This window comes from Artemia franciscana, chromosome 15, assembly GCF_032884065.1.
Source record: "Artemia franciscana chromosome 15, ASM3288406v1, whole genome shotgun sequence".
Lineage (NCBI taxonomy): Eukaryota > Metazoa > Arthropoda > Branchiopoda > Anostraca > Artemiidae > Artemia > Artemia franciscana.
In genome coordinates, this window is record NC_088877.1 from 40,337,978 (window position 1) to 40,358,203 (window position 20,226).

A 20,226-nucleotide genomic window follows, 5' to 3' on the forward strand; every position below is an offset into this window, starting at 1 on the left:
AGTAGCAGTGGTAGCAGCAGTATTATTAGCAGCAGTAGTATGTGCATGCATATTGCCTTCGGTCGATTGAACATCGCTGTTTTGATGCTCCGAAAGTTTCACCTTGATGTGTTAAGCCGTTTTCCAAAAATATCGTTGATATGCACTTTTGACCCCCTTTTAACACCGTTTTCACCTTAATACTCTAAGCCTTACTAATTGTTGCAACTAAAGTAGTAGTTGGAGTTGTTTAGTAGCAGTAGTAGCATAAGGAAAAGTAGCAGTGGTACTAGTGATAGTAGTGACTTGTATATATTATCTTTTTGTCAATTGATCTTCCCCTTTAAGTATTCTCCGAAAGATTCAACTTAATACCCAAAGCGATTCTTGAGATACGCCCTTTTGACAATCAGCATACGCATAGTGTACTTTAATTTAATTCAAATTCTCCCTAAATATCCTGTCAAAATATCCACCTTTATATGTGCAGCCTTGATTGTGCTAGTATTTTAGTAGTAGTGGTAGCAGTAGTAGCAGTAAAAGAGTATAATTATTAGTAGTAGCAGCAGTATTTATAACAATAGTAACAAGTGCACTTTGCCTTTGATTTGATTTAGTTCAAATTTCCCCTCAAAGTTTTCTCAGGTATTTTTTTCAATATCCTCAGCCTTTGTAATACTCACTACAAAAGTATTAGTTTTAGTGATAGTAGTGGTAGTAGTAATAGTGATTGTAATAGCAGCAGAAGCAGCAGTGGTTGTAGTCGTTGTAGCGAACAAATATTGCCTTTTTGTCAATAGATCATCTCTATTATCATTTCCAGAAAATTCTAAATTAATACATTCAGCCATTCTTAGCTACAACCTTTTTGACAGTCCATATACACATAACCTGTTATGATTTAGTTTAATTCTCCTCTCAATATTCACTGAAAGACCCATGTTAATACCCTTCGTATTTTGGGAAAATAAAAGTCAAACATGCAAACCTTTTCTCAATAAAATATAGGCTACTATGTGTAAACAATGAACAAATTGCATAACTTGCAGAATTTTCCCTAAGACCTCGGAGGGAAGAGGTTGAATCCCCAAACACATAATTACTGAGCTTTTCAACAATGCTGAAAAAATTGATGTCTCAAAACTTTTTTTTGGATGTTTGATATGGAAAATAATGGGCGTGGGGGGGGGGGTCTTTCATACCACTTTGACTCTTAAAAAAGGCACTATAACTTCCAATTTAAAATTAAGTGAGATCCATCTGATTTTAATACGACTACCCATTCTATAAGAACCTCCTATACCCGGCATAACTTAAAGCCCTTGCTCCAGGGCTCTGGGGGTTGTTCCGACCCTGGAGGCATTGTCTTAAGTTCTTTGGACTATCTTAAAGACAATTTTCATCGCATAATTTCAATCAGATACACTCGGTGAAAAGATGGGTAGTTGGGGGACGGTTAGTTGACCTCCATCAGCATTTACTCTTAAAAGGGGACTGGAAACTCCAATTTAAACCAAATGAGCCACCTCTAAAGTTTATACAACCATCCCTTCCATAAGAACCTCAAATACCCCAGGGGTATAATTTACAACCCTCGCTCTTAGGCTCTGGTGGTTTGTATCAACCTCAAGAACCTACTTTGATGATCTTTGGACTATTTTGAATAAAACTGCTATCTCAAAATATCTGTTGAATGTATTTCGGGGAAACATGACGTGTTTGTGTGTATGTGGAGGGGGGAGCTACGCTCTGATCACTTGATACTTAAAATGGGCAATAGAACTTCTTATTACCAATCCAATGAGTCCCCTCCAAAGCGTATACGACCACCCTTTCCATAATAGCCTTATATGCCCCCAGGGCATAACTTACAACCCCTGCTCAGAGAGTTGTAGGGGGGCGGGGTTGGTCTTCCTCACAGACATAATTTTCAAACCCTTCAACTATGATGAACAAAATTGCCATCTACAAATTTTGATTAGAGGGGTTGAGGGAAATGATGAGCGTGGAGGGGGGAATGGTCACTATCAAATCACTTTGCCTCTTAAAAAGGGCGCTATATCTTTCAATTTCGAATCAAATAAGCCCCATCCGAAGCTTATATAACCATATCTTATATAAAAACAATAAAAGCTCCCGAGGCATAACTTACGACCCTTGGCCCTAGGCTCTGGGGGTAGTTTCAATCCCAGAAACCTTGTTATATGATATTTAGACTATTTTGAATAAAATGGCTATCTCACTATTAGATACATTTTGGACAATACGACGTGTTTGTGAGTGTGGGGGGCGACTGCCCTCCGATCACTTTGACTAAAAAACAGCGCTAGACCTTCTGATGACCAATCTAGTGAGCCCCCTCCAAAGTTAATCCGACCATGCCTTCTATAAAAAACCTTATATGCCCCCAGGGTATAACTTACAACCCTTGCCCTGAAGGCTCGGGGGATTTGTCATCCTCAAAGAAATAATTTCCGGACCTTTCAACTACGTTGACCAAAATGGCTATATCAAAGTTTTGATAGGACGTGTTTAGGGAAACGACGCACCTGGAGGGGCATAGGCTATACCCTCTGATTTCTTTGGACTCTTAGAACAGGCAAGAGGCCTCTCAATTTCCAATTAAATGAACCTTTTTTGAAGTTTCTTCGACAATACTTTCTATAAAAACCTTATTTGTGCCCATTTATAATTTACAACCTTTGCCATGAGGTTGTAAATTATACAGCCTTTACCCAGAATTATATATATATATATATATATATATATATATATATATATATATATATATATATATATATATATATATATATATATATTTTCTTTTGATTAGTTCAACATCCCCATCAACAAGTCCTTTGAGTTTCAACTTAACACCAAACTGTTCCTAAGATATTGCAATTAAGCCCTTTAACTGCGTAGGCATAGTTACAATAGTAGTTTCAGTAGTAGTATCTGTTTTACTAGCAGTAGCATCGGTAGTAATAGCAGTAGTACTTGTAACAGCATCAGCATTGACATAATGTCTTTACAAGTAGTTGGAGTATTAGTAGTAGTGTGCACATATTGCCTTTTGGTAAGATGATTTTCTTCTCTTAGAATTCTCTGAAAGTTCAAACTTAATAACCAAATCATTTCTTGAGATACGCTCTTTTGATAATTTGCATGCACATACAGTCTTTTGATTTAGTTCGAAATTTCACTCAATATTGCAAATAGAGTAGTCTGATAGTAGTAGTGGTAGCATTCAAATCTTCCTTTTTTGATCACATCCCTTATTTCCTGAAAGTTCCAAATTGACATACCCAGTCATTCCAGATTTACGCTCTTTTGAAAACCCGTATACACATAAAGTGTTTTGATTTAGTTGAAAACTCCCCTCAGCATTCTCTCTGAAGGCTCAAGGCTCGCCTGAATTCCCTTCATCTTTTGGGAGATAAAGTTCAAACATGTACATCCTTCTCAAGAATATACACATATAAAAACAATGAACGAATTGGCTAACTTCCAATAACAATAAAAAATAGTTCTTCAGTACGACTTTACTCAAAACAAAACACATTTTAAGTGTTTTCACTATTTTGACTTTGATAAGAGAATTGCGTACAACTCTATGGAATAATCGTTAGTATATGTGTAATAAACTGGCATGGGGGCTGTCAGCACTGCTCATGCTAATTTTCGCTCGTTTCGAGTTTGATTCAGTCATTCATTGTAATTTCTGCTCTTTTTGGGCTTCATTTATTTATTGATGGTGCTTTGCGGTAGTCTTGCCATTGGAAGATTATTTGAATTTATTTCTGTTCATTTGGTGTTTAATGGAGCTCTTTCCTTTTCCTTGAAAAAGTTCTTTTATGGAAACAAATTTTTAAATTTATTAGCTTAAAACGCAAGTTCTTTTGATATATTAATTGCAATAAAAATTCATTTTTTAGAGTTTTTTTGTCTATTACCCCGAGTCGCTCCTTATTTACAGTTAATTACCTCAAACAGTTTGATTCATATGTTCGACATGTATTTTGGAATATAGGTAAAATATTTCAGAACTCCTTCTTTTTATTTGTTTTAATTTCCTATTAATTGCCCTATTTTTCTCGTGGAATAAAATTTACAGGGATGAATTGTTGGGGAGCTTACACGGAGAACTGTTTTGTTTCATCTATTTATTGATGATGATTTGAGGTAGTCTTACACTTGGAAGATTATTTGACTTTATTTCTGCTCATTTGTGGTTTGATTGAGATCTTTACTTTTCCTTGAAAAACTTGTTTTGTGGAAAAATCCTTTTAAATTAATTAGTTTGAAAATCCTACTCCTTTGATGTAAAATTGTAATAAAATTCCTTTTTTAGAGAAATTCCTATCCATGCCAATTTACCCCCTCCTTTCCAACACTCTGAATATGACCACCCCGAATTCTTAGAGTAAAATAAGCAACGTATCACAATTAGTTAAATCACTAATTTTAATTTGAATAAAATCACAGATAATTTGAAATTGCAACTTAATTTGCACGTATAAAAAGTCGGTAATGGATAAGTCTGGTATGTAGATCACGAATATGCATTTATTTTGTTTTGGAAGCTCATGTCTAGTCCCCCTTCTCGCCCTTAAATGAAGCGTTAATATAGGTCTGAAAGCAACCCTACGCCAAGTTGTGTTCATACATGAAAAATCGGAAAGCTAATGCAGAAAAGTAGTTGTATCCATGCCATTTTACAGCCCCCCCTCCAACACACTGAACATAACCACCCCGAATTCTTAGATTAAAATAAGCAACTTATCACAATTAGTTAAATCACTAATATTAATTTGAACAAAAATCACAGATAATTTGAAATTGCAAAAGGATGGTTAGTATTTGTTTTCCTCTTCTTGATATATATTTTTCTCTTTTTTTGTCAAATCTGAAGCGAACAGAAATTACTGAAAGAGGAGTTTTACCACTCCCACTCCCGTCCATGCTAAGCATTCCTAAGGATATTGTGCAATTTACGTTTTATTGAAAAATATCTGTTATGCACATTCAGTTTATTTTCTGTAAACATCTACAAACTATAAAAACAAAATAAAATCAGTATAATAATCAAGATAACTGGAAAGAACAAGTGGAAATAGACAGATTACTTAGTATATAACAAAATTAATTCCAGGGAGCCTCAGAAATTATATTCTCTTGTACTTGTTGTACTTGTACTTGTTGTCGTTTACAGGGCTTAAAATGCTGGTTTTCAGACTTATTTTTTAGAATGAAACGTTTGCCTGTATGCACTGAATCGCGGTGATACTGATTATTTTTATGAGACACCAAGTCGTCGCCTCTTCCAGTTAGAGAAGCAAAAGTCACGAGGTGTTTTTTTTGCCTATTTACGCAATTGATCAGAATTCCAACCCTTCAGACGTTAAACAGAACACAATATTTACTGAATTAGTCGAGCATCTTATTTGAGAGCACAAGCCAACAGAATTCTTCTGATAAATACCTTTCAAATTTACCAAATCTTTAATAGTAAGAATTGGAAAAAATGTTACAGTAGAGCTAGAACAGCATCTATTCTTATAGATAAAATATTTTTCTAGATGCCACTAATTATCCTATTTACCGCGCAAGATTATTTACAAGAAACTCTGTAGCCTAGAGCAAAATAACAGATTATAAGACTCGTATTTCACCGAGATTTTTATGATTGACTCTAAGCGTCAGAATAATCAAAGAAATAATCAAATGTTCTTCAAATTATTGATGAAAGATGAAAATTCACTTCTCTCTTTTACGTTTTAGGTTATTTTCACCAAAGAATAGCAACTTACATTTAGGCTCGTACTTCTCCGATATTTTTACGGTTGACTCTAAGCTTCTCCGAACAATCAGAAAAACAATCAATCTTCAAGCTATTAAATTAAAAATAAAAACTTAATTCAAGATTAAAACAACCGGCAGTCCCTATCAAAGAGTCAATGAAGCCCAAAACGAACAAAAATTAAAATAAATAATGCAAAACTCAAAAGATAATAAGTACTGATACAGAAGAATCAGTAAATCCTAAAAAGTAGATATTAAAACGAATATTCAAGTCAAACCTGAAACGAACACAAATTACTACAAAAAGAAGTTTGATAATTATCCCTCCCCTCCATCACAAACTTTCTAAATGGAATTATGTCAATTGTACTTGATTGAAAACTATATGTGTTAGTTCAGTTCTGAACTAACATTCATTCAGTGAACATCTCTATTTGCACTATACAATTTTCAGCCGGATTAACTGTGACAAGTAAATTCTTTGATATTTTTCAATGAATTCGTAGTAGCAGTAGCATTTTTGCGAGCGTTGTACAAAATTGGATGTAAATTATCTTGGGCGTTCGTTTATCTATTTTTTTTTAAAGTATAAACATTATTGAATATAAATATGGTTAAGAAAAGCGGGGAGCGATCAAAACAAAGTGATTTAGAGGATTCAGGAGGATCCACGGAGTCGACTAATAATATCTCAAAGTTAGATAAAATACTTGAAATAGTCGAAGCAACTAAAAATGATGTCTTAGAAATAAAAATGGAAATCGTTGACATAAAATCTGGTTTAGAGTAAAATCTGGTTAGAGAAATTCGTTTTTCAAACTAGTAACAGCTCTTTGAAATCCCAAGATTTGGATAAGGTACATAAAAATGGTCTTATCTACTTTATTTGGAACATATTGTCTATGATTATGTGTCCCAGCAGAAATTTGATCCACCAGATCATGTCCAATTTTCCTAAAATGGTTAGCAAATGCTTCTGCCATTACTCTCTCATCCATTATTTTAACTCCTTCATTAGTTGTAATGTGGGATGGAATGTTTCTTGTTTTGACATTATCTATCCTTTCATTTATTATTTTCAATGTTTTCCGCGGTGAATCGCATTCACGTAAATACTTTTGATAATATTTTGCTTCTGCCTCTATGAGAACAAAAGTTAACTGATTTTTATATTTTTTTTAAAGTTTTCAATATTAATTTCATTTGGATACTGCACCTTCACCTTATATAATAATCTTTTTTTTTTCTTTTATACTATTTAACAAGCATTGAGTAACCCATGGCTTACGAGGTAAATCCTGGATTTTTCTTAATAACAAAGGACATACTCGGTCAAATATTTGGTTAAAATTACTATAAAATAAAACAATTGATGATTAGGGTCTTCAATATTTAACAGATCACTCCAATCTATATCTCTTATTTTTATTTTCATCTCATCTATTTTTTTCTGGTTAATTACCCTCTTATAACTTTTATTTGGTCTCTTTTCTCGTTCCATTCCTTATCCAGAGAGGTCAAAAACAACAACACAATGATCAGACGTATCGTTTAAAATAACATGGGCATCAAAGCCATTTTGCGATGTGAAAATGTTATCATTAAGAGTTGCATGGTTATCACAAATTCTTGATGGTAATAAGCAAGTAGTGACGATAGTAACAAACCATGCAAAACCGAAATGTTCAAAAAGACCAATCCCTTATTAGGTGTCTAAGCATAATGACGCATTAAATCAACATTAAAATCTTCCATTACATAAAATAGATGGTGTTGTTGGGTGAGAGCATCTAGCAATGACTCATATTGTCTTAAAAACTCTTGAAGACTAGACGATGGTGGCCGATATACTACATTTAACAAAAATATATTTCTTCCATCATTCACTTCTACTACACAACTCTCAAATAGCATCTCAACATTTCAAATCACAAAATCGTTACGTAAAGAAGATTCAAAGTCATCTCGTATAAAAATACCTACTCCTCCCCTCCTAATCTGTTAGTGACTAACTCAGAAAAATCGATAATTTTCATAATGTTGCAATGTATTATTTTCATCAGGGAATATTTCACAAATTTTTAACACTGCTATTTAGTCCTCTATAATTCCAAAATGACACTCATTTTAAAGTGGAAGATTATGAATACATAAATATTTATTTTTAGGTTTAGAAGAACATAATCTCTTCTTGCCTTCTTATTCATTTCAGTCATTATTCGTACCAGCTAGATCATAAGCCAACTACAGTCATAAATCCAATAAATAAATCACAAATACTCATCATAAACTATAAATCCACTAAAAAAAGTACTAAGAGACTATTTCTATCTATTCTTTCTCTATGTCTTCATTATCAATTAAGCATAAGCACTAATTCCCTTTGCTCTAAATTCTTTTTGTTTAATTCTAATGGGATTGCGAATGTCAGGAACTCCTTTTGTCACATCATCTGTCATATAGATATAGGGGGATCCACGTCCGGCTCCTCTTTCGAACGAGTTTTCACATAATTTCTTGTTTCCCTGAAGCATACAGAATTTTTCTTTGTCATCCTGAAGCTGGATTTTGATAAATCTATCTGTACACTCAAGTAGCTCAAATCGGATTTTAAATCTAAGGTGGGAAATTAAGGTATCAACAAGGTCTTTAGCCCTTGATATAGATTCACTTTTAATGTTCCATATAATAGCATTCCTTCTTCTATTAAATAAAAAAAAAAGTTTTTTTTTAAATGAAAGTAAGGAGCAACATTAAAACTTAGGTCGAGCAGAAATTACTCCTTATATGAAAGGGGCTTTTCCGCCTCAACGCCCCACTCTTTACGCTAAAGTTTGGCTCTTTCTCTTTACTCTACTTTTTAAAACTGTAAGAAACTTTAGCGTAAAGAGCGGGGCGTTGAGGAGGAAAAGCCCCTTTCATATACGGAGTAATTTCTGTTCGTTTTAAGTTTTAATGTTGCTCCTTACTTTCATTTAAAAAAAACTTCTTTTTTATTTAATTTCTGGACGTTTTTGAATTAATGCAAGTTTTGATCTTGGCTCTCCGCACATAAATAATTAAAACAAAATTTGCATATTAATTATTTGCAATTAATCCGAAGATTTTGAGAAAAAAGGAGTGAGGGAGGAGGCCTAGTTCCCCTCCAATTTTTTGATTGCTTAAAAAGGCAACTAGAACTTTTAATTTTTTACAAACTTTTTCATTAGTAAAAAATATACGTAACTTACGAGTTAACTTACGTAACGAACTTCTATATTCGTATGTACAAGCAAGGCGTTGAGGAGGGGGCAGTCCTTCTAGCATATGGAATATATTCTTTTTTCTTTTAAGTTTTCATATTACTCCTTACTTTCAGTTTAAAAACCTTTTTTATATTTAATTCATTCTAAAGTGAGAATTCGGCCCATATAGGTTAGGGACAGCCTTTTTTCAGAAATAAATCTGAAGAATTTTGTTTCTGCCCGTCTGGAGTTTTAATATGACTCTTTACTTTTCTTTGATGAATTTTTTTTATTCAACAACATATAAAAATGAAAAGTTTCAACAAAAATGAAAAAAAAGTCAAGTAAACACACATCTGAAACATTACATCTGCTGTTTAGTTCAAGTTTAGTACAAGTTTTGTTTTAAATAAAACCCTATTTTGTACAGAGGGCCAATTGAGCGACTTGGCAACTGTTACTTTTATTAAAAATAATACCCCCTCCCCCTAAAATTTGGCTTTTTGAAGTTGAAAAGAAAAAACTTGAAAAAATTCATTGCACTTCTCCCTGTATTTTAGTGAATTTGCACCACTGTTATCGCGCAAAAAAAAAAAAAAAAAAAAAAAAAAAATGGGTTAAAATTTGCCTCTTGGATACCTTTGAATATATCCCTCTTAAAAATAAATAATCCCTAGCTAAGTCTATAGAATCCTTAGCATGTTTCGACCTTTTCTGCTTTTTTATAAAAGTCATGTTCTATAATGTCTCTTGAGTTATCCCTATAGATTTGCCCTAGTTTTTGGAGTTCCTTTTATTCTTTTATTCAATTTTTTTTATCAAATTCCTATTTTGTACAATTTGGAAGAAGAGTTTTTGAAGAAAAAGAAGCATTTTAGTGACAAGAATCGTTGTTGTCTGCTTCTTTACGAAATTCCTCTTCTTTTTTCAAATCTTCTTTTTAAAGTAGATTTTTATCTTTATTTTGATGCGTTGTTTTATGAAATTTGTGTTGTCTTCTTAAATGGCTCCTGTTAATTTTCCCTCCTTTTAAAGGAAATCTTATCGTTTTTATTGCACTTGGTATTAACCAAGTGACATATAGCAATCGCCAATTCTGTCGGTCTGTCTGTCGGTCTGTCTGTCGGTCCCGGTTTTGCTACTTTAGGCACTTCCAGGTAAGCTAGGACGATGAAATTTGGCAGGCGTATCAGGGACGGGACAATCTTAAATTAGAAATAGTCATTTTCCCAATTTGACTATCCGGAGGGGGGGGGAGTGGGGGCCGGTTAATTCGGAAAAAATAGAAAAAATGAAGTATTTTTAACTTATGAATGGGTGATGGAATCTTAATGAAATTTGATGTTTGGAATGATATTGTGTCTCATAGCTCTTATTTTAAATACCGACCGGATCTGGTGACATTGGGGGGAGTTGGAGGGGGGAAACCTAAAATCTTGGAAAACACTTAGAGTGGATGGATCGGGATGAAACTTGATGGGAAAAATAATCACAAGTCCCAGATACATGATTGACATAATCGGAATGGATCCGCTTTCTTTGGGGTAGTGGGGGGGGGGTAATTCTGAAAAATTAGAAAAAATGAGGTATTTTTAACTTACGAACGGGTGATCGGATTTCAATGAAATTTGAGGTTTAGAAGGATATCGTGTCTTAGAGCTCTTATTTTAAATCCCGACCGGATCTGGATACATTGGGGGGGGGGGAGTTGGAAGGGGGAAACCTAAAACTTGGAAAACACTTAGAGTGGAGGGATCGGGATGAAACATGGTGGGAAAAATAAACACAAGTGATAGATACATAATTAACATAAACGGAACGGATCCGCTCTCTTTGGGATAGTTGGGGGGGTTATTTCTGAAAAATTAAAAAAAATGAGGTATTTTTAACTTACGAACAGGTGATCGGATCTCAATGAAATTTGATATTTAGAAGGATATCGTGGCTCAGAGCTCTTATTTTAAACCCGACCAGATCTGGTGACATTGGGGGGGGGAGTTGGGAGGGGGAAACCTAAAACTTAAAAAACACTTAGAGTGGAGGGATCGGGATGAAACTTGGTGGAAAAAATAATCACGAGTCCTAGATACATGATTGACATAACCGGAACGGATCCGCTCTCTTTGGGATAGTTGGGGGAGGGGTTAATTCTGAAAAATTAGAAAAAATGAGGTATTTTTAACTTACGAACGGGTTATCAGATCTCAATGAAATTTGATATTCCTTATGCAAGGATTTGTAGTAATTATATTGATTTTAAAAATAGATGTAAAATCTTAAGCCAAAAATTGATATCAAGAGGTTTTTCTGCAAATAAATTAACTTGGCAATTTAAAAAATTTAGTTTTCATTATAACGAACTTTTAAATAAATATCAAAAGAATTATCTAGAAATACTTAAAGAAATTTTCAACTAATTTCGGAGGTTCGAGAAATGTTGTCGCAGCGCCATTTATTTTGAATTGTGTTTCTAATTGAGCAGATTTTCTTAAAAATTAGCCACATGGTAAAGATGAATTCTATAATTGTTTAGTTCATTCAGGTTTTTTGCAATGTGTTAATATTTGTGATTTGGTAAAATTTATAATATTTAGTTTACCTATTGTTGCTAAAGGGAGGGATATATTAACAGGATAAGCTTGTTTTGGTTTTACTTGGTTGTTTTACATTTGCTGTTTTTTTTTTTTTTTTCATAGGCATATATTTTGGGGGTGATACCTGACGCGGGGATGCCATGGATATTCTGTGGTAGCCACAACACTGTGCTGGGTAGAGAATTTAGAGTGGCGAAACCCTATATAGGCCAGTGTATTCTCCTGATGAGCCCTTATGTTGGGTGTTGCCTCTGAATTATTTGTCTATATTATTTTTTCTATTGTTTGGTAAATGACGACTTATACTTATTGACGACATGACTGCCTGTCCATGGATTATTCCTTATGGTTGATTGTGTGTGGCTATGCTGTTTGACCTATGTGATTGTATGGATGAGTAGGGTTAAGGCCTCATTCAAGTGCTGGTCTATATTAATCACTAATTTAGAAAAACAGTCTTCCTTTTCTCCTTCTGTCTCTCTTTTTTTTGTGTTTGTGCTGTTGCATTGGTTATTTCTCTTTTCATGATATATAGAAGGATATCGTGTCTCAAAGCTCTTATTTTAAATCCTGACTGGATCTGGTGACGTTGGGGGAAGTTTGGGGTGGGGGAACCTAAAATCATGGAAAACGCTTAGATTGGAGGGATCGGGATGAAACTTGGTGGGAAAAATAAGCAGAAGTCTTACATACGTGATTTACATGATTGGAACGGATCCGATCTATTGGGGGGGGGGGGAATTCTGAAAAAAAAGAAAAAATGACATATTTTTAACTTACGAAGGAGTGATCGGATCTTCATGAAACTTCATATTTAGAAGGGCCTCTTAACTCAGATCTCTTATTTTAAATCTCAACCGGATCAAGCGTAATTGGGGGGGGGGCATTTTTTTGGGGGGGCGGAAATCTTAGAAAATACTTAAAGCGGTGAGATCAGGATGAAACTGGATGGGAAGAATAAAAACCTGTCTAAGAATCGTGAATGACATAACCGGACCGGATCTGCTCTCTTTGGTGGAATTGGAGGGGGGGAGGTAATTTTGAAAATTTAGGTATTCGTCACTTACGAAAAGGTGACCAGATCTTAATGAAATTTGATATTTAGAAGGATCTTATGCTTTAAAGTTCTTATTTTAAATTCCGACCAGATCCTGTGACGTTGGCGGGAGTTGGAGGGGGAAACCGGAATTCTTGGAAAACGTGAAAATTGGGGTATTTTTATCTTACGAATAGATGATCGGATCTTAATGAAATTTGATTTTTAGAAAGAATTCATGTCTCAGAGCTCCTATTTCAAATCCTGACCAGATCGTTTGACATTGGGGGGAGTTGGAGGGGGAAGTCTTGGAAAAACACTTGGAGTGTAGGAATCGGGATGAAGCTTGGTGGATAGAATAAACAAATGTCTTTGATACGTGATTGACAGAATCGTACTGGATTCACTCTCTTTGGGGGAGTTGGGGGAGGGGTTCAGTGATTTGGCGAGTTTGGTGCTTCTGGACGTGCTAGGACGATGAAAATTGATAGGCGTGTCAGGGATCTGCACAATTTGACTTGATAAAGTCGTTTTCCCAGATTCGACCATCTGGGGGGCTAAAGGGAGAGGAAAAGTTAGAAAAAATTAGGTATTTATAACTTACGAGTGGGTGATCGGATCTTAATGAATTTTGATATTTAGAAGGACATTGTGACTCAGAGCTCTTATTATTTTAAATCCTGACCGGCATTAAGCCTCTCATTTTCCTTTTTAAATCAATCTATTGATTCATAGAATTTTGTTAGAGCTCATACCATATGATTCCTTGGCTCTTAGCTCTTCTCGCCTCGTCACAAGTGCCATATGAGCTCTTAGCTCTTGTTTTTATTATCATTGACGAAAAGTGTCAATAAAAATTGGCTTTCATTTTAACTCTCTTTATTTATTTTTTTTTATTTAAAAGAAAGCCCCTGCCATAGGAACGGGGGATCTCTTTGTGGAAACAGTGGGGGATGAAAACTCTTTTTAATGGAGATTCTATCGTTTTTTTCTTCTCATTGACGAAAAGCGTCAATAAAACCTGGCTTTGATTTTAACTTTTTTCTATTTGTTTTTTTTTGTTTTTGCATATTCAAAAGAAAGTCCAAGCCATATGATCAAGGGATCTATTTGTGGCAACAACAGCGGATATGAACTTTTTTTTAAAAGAAAGTCTATCCTTTTTCATTCCCATCGACGAAAAGCGTCAATAAAAATCTGCTTTGATTTTATCTTTTTTTTATCTTTTTTTTTTTTTTTTTTTTTTTTTTTTTTTTTTTTTTTTTTTTTTTTTTTTTTTTAGTATTCAAAAGAACTTAGGGAGCAACAGGAGATACGAGCTATTTTTAAAGGAGATTCTATCCTTTCGTTATTCTCATTGACGAAAAGCGTAAAAAAACGGCTTTTATTTTAACTTCTTTTTTATTTGTTTTTCATATTAAAAAAAAGTCACCACCATTCGAACAATCATTTTGCGACAACAACGAGACTCTTTTTAAAATACTTCTTTATGAACTCTTTTTAAAGGATATTTTATCCTTTTTTATATTCTCATTGGCGAAAAGTGTCAATAAAAACGGGCTTTTATTTTAACTTTTTTTTATTTGTTTTTCCATATTCAAAAAAGCCCCCACCATACGGACAATCTCTTTGTGACAACAACGAGACTCTTTTCAAAATGCTTCTTTACGAACTCTTTTTTAAAGGAGATTTTTTCCTTTTTTATTCTCATTGACGAAAAGCGTCAATAAAAACCGGCTTTGATTTTAGCTTCTTTCTATTTGTTTTTTTTTTTTGTGTGTTTAGATTCAAGAGAAAGCCCCATACCAGAAAGCCTAATATCAGAATAAATGAATTGGGATCCAGCATGAAAAGCCACTGATTTTGACGTATCTATTGTTTTCGAAGTTCAGTAGTTTCTGTTATTACTGGGTCGAGGCACTCCTTACAGTTAGTTATACCCAGAACTGTTTGATACATTATGATATGTTTTGATATGTTAGCATCTTAAAGCTGTCAAAACGAAATTAAAAAACGTTTCAAGTTTGTAAAACTTGTTAAAATGAAGAAGATATGTTTTTGCTTGTCCACCAGATAAATAAAGGGTGATTGAAATTTTTCCAAGGAGAGGGCACAGGCCACATGTGTCGTACATGTTTTGAACTTATTTAACATTCAACATAAGTTGGTGTTTTATTCTGCCTAAATTGTCAAACCTTCCAGAGGGGGGCATTCCTCCTCTTTCTCTGAACACAGTACGTCTGAACACCGCATAGTCTCCACAACTATACCTCTGTAAATTCTGTACACCTCTTTCTCTGAACACCGTATAGTCTGCCACAACTATACCTCTGTAAACTTTAAGATGTTGAAACTATCTCTATATTCTATTAAAGTAATAGACATAAAATATAGTAAATATACTATGTTCTGTTAAATTAAGGTTTATTTAAAACTAACCTAGGTTAGGTGTTGTATCTTAATTCAGAACGTTAATTTAAAGACGTCTTGTAGTGACGAATACCTGAGCTTCTTTTTTGCAATGGGATTGAAAACCTCCCATAAGTACAACTTTGAATTCTATTTTTGACTTTTGGTTGAGATGGGGGATACTCTAGAAATATCTTGTGTGACTTTCTCATCTTTCCTGTATTCAACCACAATCTAGAAGATATCAAAGTAATTCCTTTTTGGCTTGGAAGGAAGTTTTAGTGTTTCTTATTTCCCTGCGTCTATTTTTCTCCCTTAAAGCATAAGCAAATATAAAAAGGTATTACCAAGCCTGAATTTCTAAATTTAGAATTGATCCTTAAATCCCCGAACTCTGTCACAGTTTATCATTTCCCACTTATTCAAATGGGGAAAATTTTCACCAGGATCCTGGAATAATCTTTCAATATCCGTCTTGCATTTGTTTCTTATCAGTAGGGTCCCTTCTTTTGTCCTTTCCCTAATTCGGTGTCCAGGTGTGAATAAAATCAGCAATTTGCAATAATAAAAAGGTGTCTAACCTATAATACCCTCTTACGTATAACAATTCTTCCTCAGTTTAAAAAGAGGAGGCATTGGGGACAATGAAATTTATACACAGTTTCTGTATTGTGGTTTCAACGGTTTATACTACGATTCTGTTTCATTTGGTAGCAAAAGTTGATGGAATGTAAGTTGTGTTAATTTGTTAATCAAATTTCAGAGGTAAATTAAATTTTATGCAGTGATGAAAAATTTTTGTTTTCAGCATAAAACGTTCCATCAAAATCACATTCTAGTGATTAATAGTTTTTATTTAAAAAAAAGGAGTTAAAACAGTGATTACAATGAGTAATGAAACCAAACTGAAAAGTTAGTGGAAACTACCACTACGTGTTGTAGTGGTAGTTACTACGTAGTGGTAGTTACGTGTTGTTACTACGGTGTTGCCAAACCATTATACCCTAAGATTAGAATGTCATTTCCACTTTACTGAACTAAGATATTTATGAATACCTATAAATGGAAAATTATATTTAGCCATTTTTTCGCATCTTTATTTGAAAAAAAAAAATCGATTTAAAAAGAAAAATAGATGAAACCCTGAAAGGAATCCCCCCGCCCCAGGAAACCGTGAACAAATCAGGGACACTGGAAGAAATTCTTGGACATTGTGCAGAATTAATAATAATTAAATTAAAAATCGAGAATAGGATTGTGCCACTTTGGTGCTGCCAACCCTCATATCCCAAGATTAGTGTGACATTTGTACTTTACTGGGAGTAAATCCTCCCCGCTCCACTTTTAAGAGACTCAAAGTGATTTAAGTAAGTATAACAGGATATTTTTGACTGTTTGGAATTTGACCAATCGGGATTTCCAGGGCCATAGGGCAGGAGCAGGTCAATTCATGCCATAGGGCAGGAGCAGGTCAAAATATAGGGGGTAAGTAATTTTTAAATCTAGTATAGGCCATTTTGTTGGTTTATTTTGTCTTATAACTATCCAGAGAGGATAGTTATATGACTTTTTGACTATTTCTTTTTAAATCTGCATATTATAATATTTTGGTAAGATGTCCATGGTGGAAGTTCAGCTAAAAAGAGAATTGGAGGGGGACCCATTGCCGTCCAACTACTTCTCAACGTCTCCCTCAACAAACCCTGAAAGTTTAAACTTAATACCCTTGCTGTTCTTGAGATATTTCAGGTACACCTATTTGATAAACTGGATGCACATAGTATATTTTGATTGTGTTGCGAGAGCAACACTTTGGTTTTGTCGTGTTTTTTTTCCTAGCACCCCGATTTCAGCTTATTCCTAGAAAATGGTAAGGGTCTAGCCTCTGTGATTTTTACGGAAAGTGTGGACCTTAGACCGGATTGATGAAAAACTCTTGCCTGGGGCCAAAAAGGATGGCTTTTGCTTGTGTGTTTACCCATTTCTGTTCGTGATTTCAGCTGAGTTTATCATTCGGTTTTTCGCACTTGGGACTGCGGTAGAGAAATGGTATCAGATGCGCCTCTTAAACTTTAAAGTTCTCTCATTGCTAAAGAAATTAGAGTTTACCCTTTGCTCCTTTCTAATTACTGACGTTAGAAACTCGACCTACGGCAAAAAAGTCAACTTATGAACTAAGACAGATAGATTTTTTTTCGACGACAGTCGCTAGCTCTTGATGAGCTGTTTAAGGTATATGTCATGCATTTTTTGGTAGAACAATTCGTTCATGACATATACCAGTTTAAAAGTTTAAAAGGGTTCACAACTTCAGTAGTGAGGTACACACTGAAACCAAAAATGGGCCAATACCAATTGTGAGACATATAGGGGAGTTTTAAGCAACAGTCGGCTGTTAGCTTAAAATCATCTTCGGCAATGAGCGGTTCGCAACTTTTGTTAGTTGGTGTACCTATTATTTGTTTCTGGTGTATTCGATGGTAAGACCAATTTTGGTTCCAGCGGTAAGATATGTAGGGGACTTGTAAGTAGTAATGGGCTGTTGGGCTACAATCATCTTCAGCGATAAGTGGTTTGCAACTTTTGCAAGTTGATGTACCTAGTATTTATTTTAAGATCCTTCCAGATTAACAACTTCAGCGCTGAAGTGCTCTTGGAGCAGTCAATTAAAGGTTCCCGCAACACCTCACGTTGCCCATGAAACGCAGATCTAGTTGAGTTTGACATGCTCCTCAATATTCCCCAAAGTTTCACCTTTATACCCTTGGAATATTCAAACATACCCAAAATCAAACATTCTGCCTTAAATTGTTCATTTAAAAAGGCGCAAATTGTACAATCTACAATCCTTGCCTTGGGACTGTGAAGGGGTATTGCATCCCACAGGCAGAGCTACAAAAGCTTTTAAACAATTTTTTGAGCAAAATCCCTTTTTCAAAATTTTGATCAGCGTCGAAAAGAGGGCATCAAAAGGGATAAAGAGATTGGTTGGTCTCTGATCACTCTTCAACATCCCCCTCAGCATACTTTAAAAGTATCAAATTAATGCCCTAAGTGATTCCTTAGATATTACTAATACACCCTTTTGACAATCAGCATGCATGTAGTGTGTTTTGATTGTGTTCGGCAACTCCTTTATAGATTGTTGGGGGCTATGTCATCCCCATAGGCTTAGTTATTTGAGCCTTAAATTGAACAAAACTTATATTTCTAGATTTTGAAGGGATGTTTTGGAAGGAGGGCAGCTAAAAATGGAATGAGAAGCGGGCTGGTAGCCCTCCAATCAGTTTTTGATATCTCACCCAGTATGTCCTAAAAGTTTCAAGTTAATAACCTCAGCATTCTTCAGATATTGTGCAACCTTCTTTTTTATAAATCAGATGTACTTAGTGACGGGGCTATGGAGGGGGGACGTATAGAATCCTTGGGGGTATAGTTATTAGACCTTTTGACTTGGATTGACAGAATGACCATTGGCTCAACCGTATCAATAGTTGATGCTCTCCTCTTAAAACTGAATTTAAATCATAATCAGAGTGAATCTGCGGAACAAAATGGCAAAAGTCAGCACTTGATTGAGACGAAAACTCATTTTGTTTGTTCAAGTGACTCGAATAAGTCACCCAATACGCTGCGACTACTCGTTCAATACGCTCTCCCCTGAAAAAAAATACAAACCTACGGCTTTCCCTATCAATATAAATAAGAATAATAATTGTGTTTTGCAGCAACATTGTAATTCTGTAGCAGTAAATAGTAACAAATAATGAATAACAATAAGAATAGTAATAATAATATTACAGTTAGATATCATCACTATGAAGCCTAGAGGTCTTATCGGATAATTTCATTCCTTTTGGATAATTAAATAAAAAAAAACTAATTTTTTAGCTGAAAGTAAGGAGTGACATTAAAACTTAAAACGAACAGAAATTACTCCGTATATGAAATGAGTTGTCCCCTCCGCAATCCCTCGCTCTTTACGCTAAAGTTTGACTCTTTGCCACAATTTTACTTTTTAAAACAATTAAAAGCTTTAGCGTAAAGAGCGAGGGATTGCGGAGGGGACAACTCATTTCATATACGGAGCAATTTCTGTTCGTTTTAAATTTTAATGTCGCTCCTTACTTTCAGCTAAAAAAATTGGTTTTTTTTTATTTAATTTCTGAACGTTTTTGAATTAATGCATGTTTGGTTTTGGCTCTCCGCACATAAATTATTAAAATGAAATTTGTATATTAATTCTTTTTTTGGCTAAATGGCTTTCTCTTAGTTTTGATCAGACGATTTTGAGAAATAAGGGGTGGAGAAGGAGGCCTAGTTGCCCTCGAATTTTTCGGTTACTTAAAAAGGCAACTAGAACTTCTATTTTTAACGAACGTTTTTATCAGTAAAAAATATACGTAACTTAAGAATTAACTTACGTAACAAACTTTCATAAACTTATATTTTTATTATGTATACGAGGGGGTTTGTACCCTCGTTAATACCTCGCTCTTTACACTAAATCGCAAGTTTTGTCCCAATTCTTTAAGAATGACCCCTGAATCAGAAAGGCCGTAGAATAAATAGTTGAAATTACTAAAAATACTTTAGCATAAAGAGCAAGGTATTTATCTCCTCCTAAATACCTCGCTCTTTATGCTAAAGTATTTTTAGAACCCCTGATATGCGTAATAATCTCTGTTCGTTTTAAGTTTCAATGCTACTTCTTCCTTTAATTTGAAAAAAAGGTTTTCATGTTTATTTTTCATTGTTTTCTTATAGTAATGCTAGAGAATCCTGCGCCCTTGTCATTGAATTTTTCTTCCCCCATGACAGATTCCTCCAAGGAAAGATCCTCCAACATAGCCCCCTCTCTTCAGCCCCACCCCCAAACAAAATAAAATCCCCCTGAAAACGTCTGTACACTTCCCAATAACCATTACTATATGTAAACACTGGTCAAAGTTTGTAACTTGCAGCCCTTCCCCCAGGGATTGTGGGGGAGTAAGTCATCCCCAAAGACATAGTTATTATGGTTTTCGACTTTGCTGAACAAAATGGCTATCTCAAAATTTTGATCCGTTGACTTTGGGAAAAAAATGAGCGTGGGAGGGGGCCTAGATGCCCTCCAATTTTTTTGGTCACTTAAAAAGGGCACTAGAACTATTCATTTCCGTTAGAATGAGCCCTCTTGCGA

At 34.6% G+C, this 20,226-nt stretch overlaps 1 protein-coding gene across 3 annotated transcripts in view; it reads left to right on the forward strand.

The window, feature by feature from the left end:
- LOC136036471 (uncharacterized) overlaps nt 1-20,226 on the forward strand; it is an 85,614-nt gene that overhangs the window by 37,743 nt on the left and 27,645 nt on the right. Inside the window, exon 1 of one of the 3 annotated variants that reach the window (XM_065718727.1) lies at nt 15,626-15,774. The exons of the other annotated variants lie outside the window; for them this stretch is intronic. Coding sequence (XP_065574799.1) covers nt 15,689-15,774 — 86 coding nt within the window. The 5' untranslated portion in view covers nt 15,626-15,688. Of the gene's footprint in view, nt 1-15,625; nt 15,775-20,226 lie in introns of those variants that run through there. 3 annotated transcript variants of the gene reach the window in all.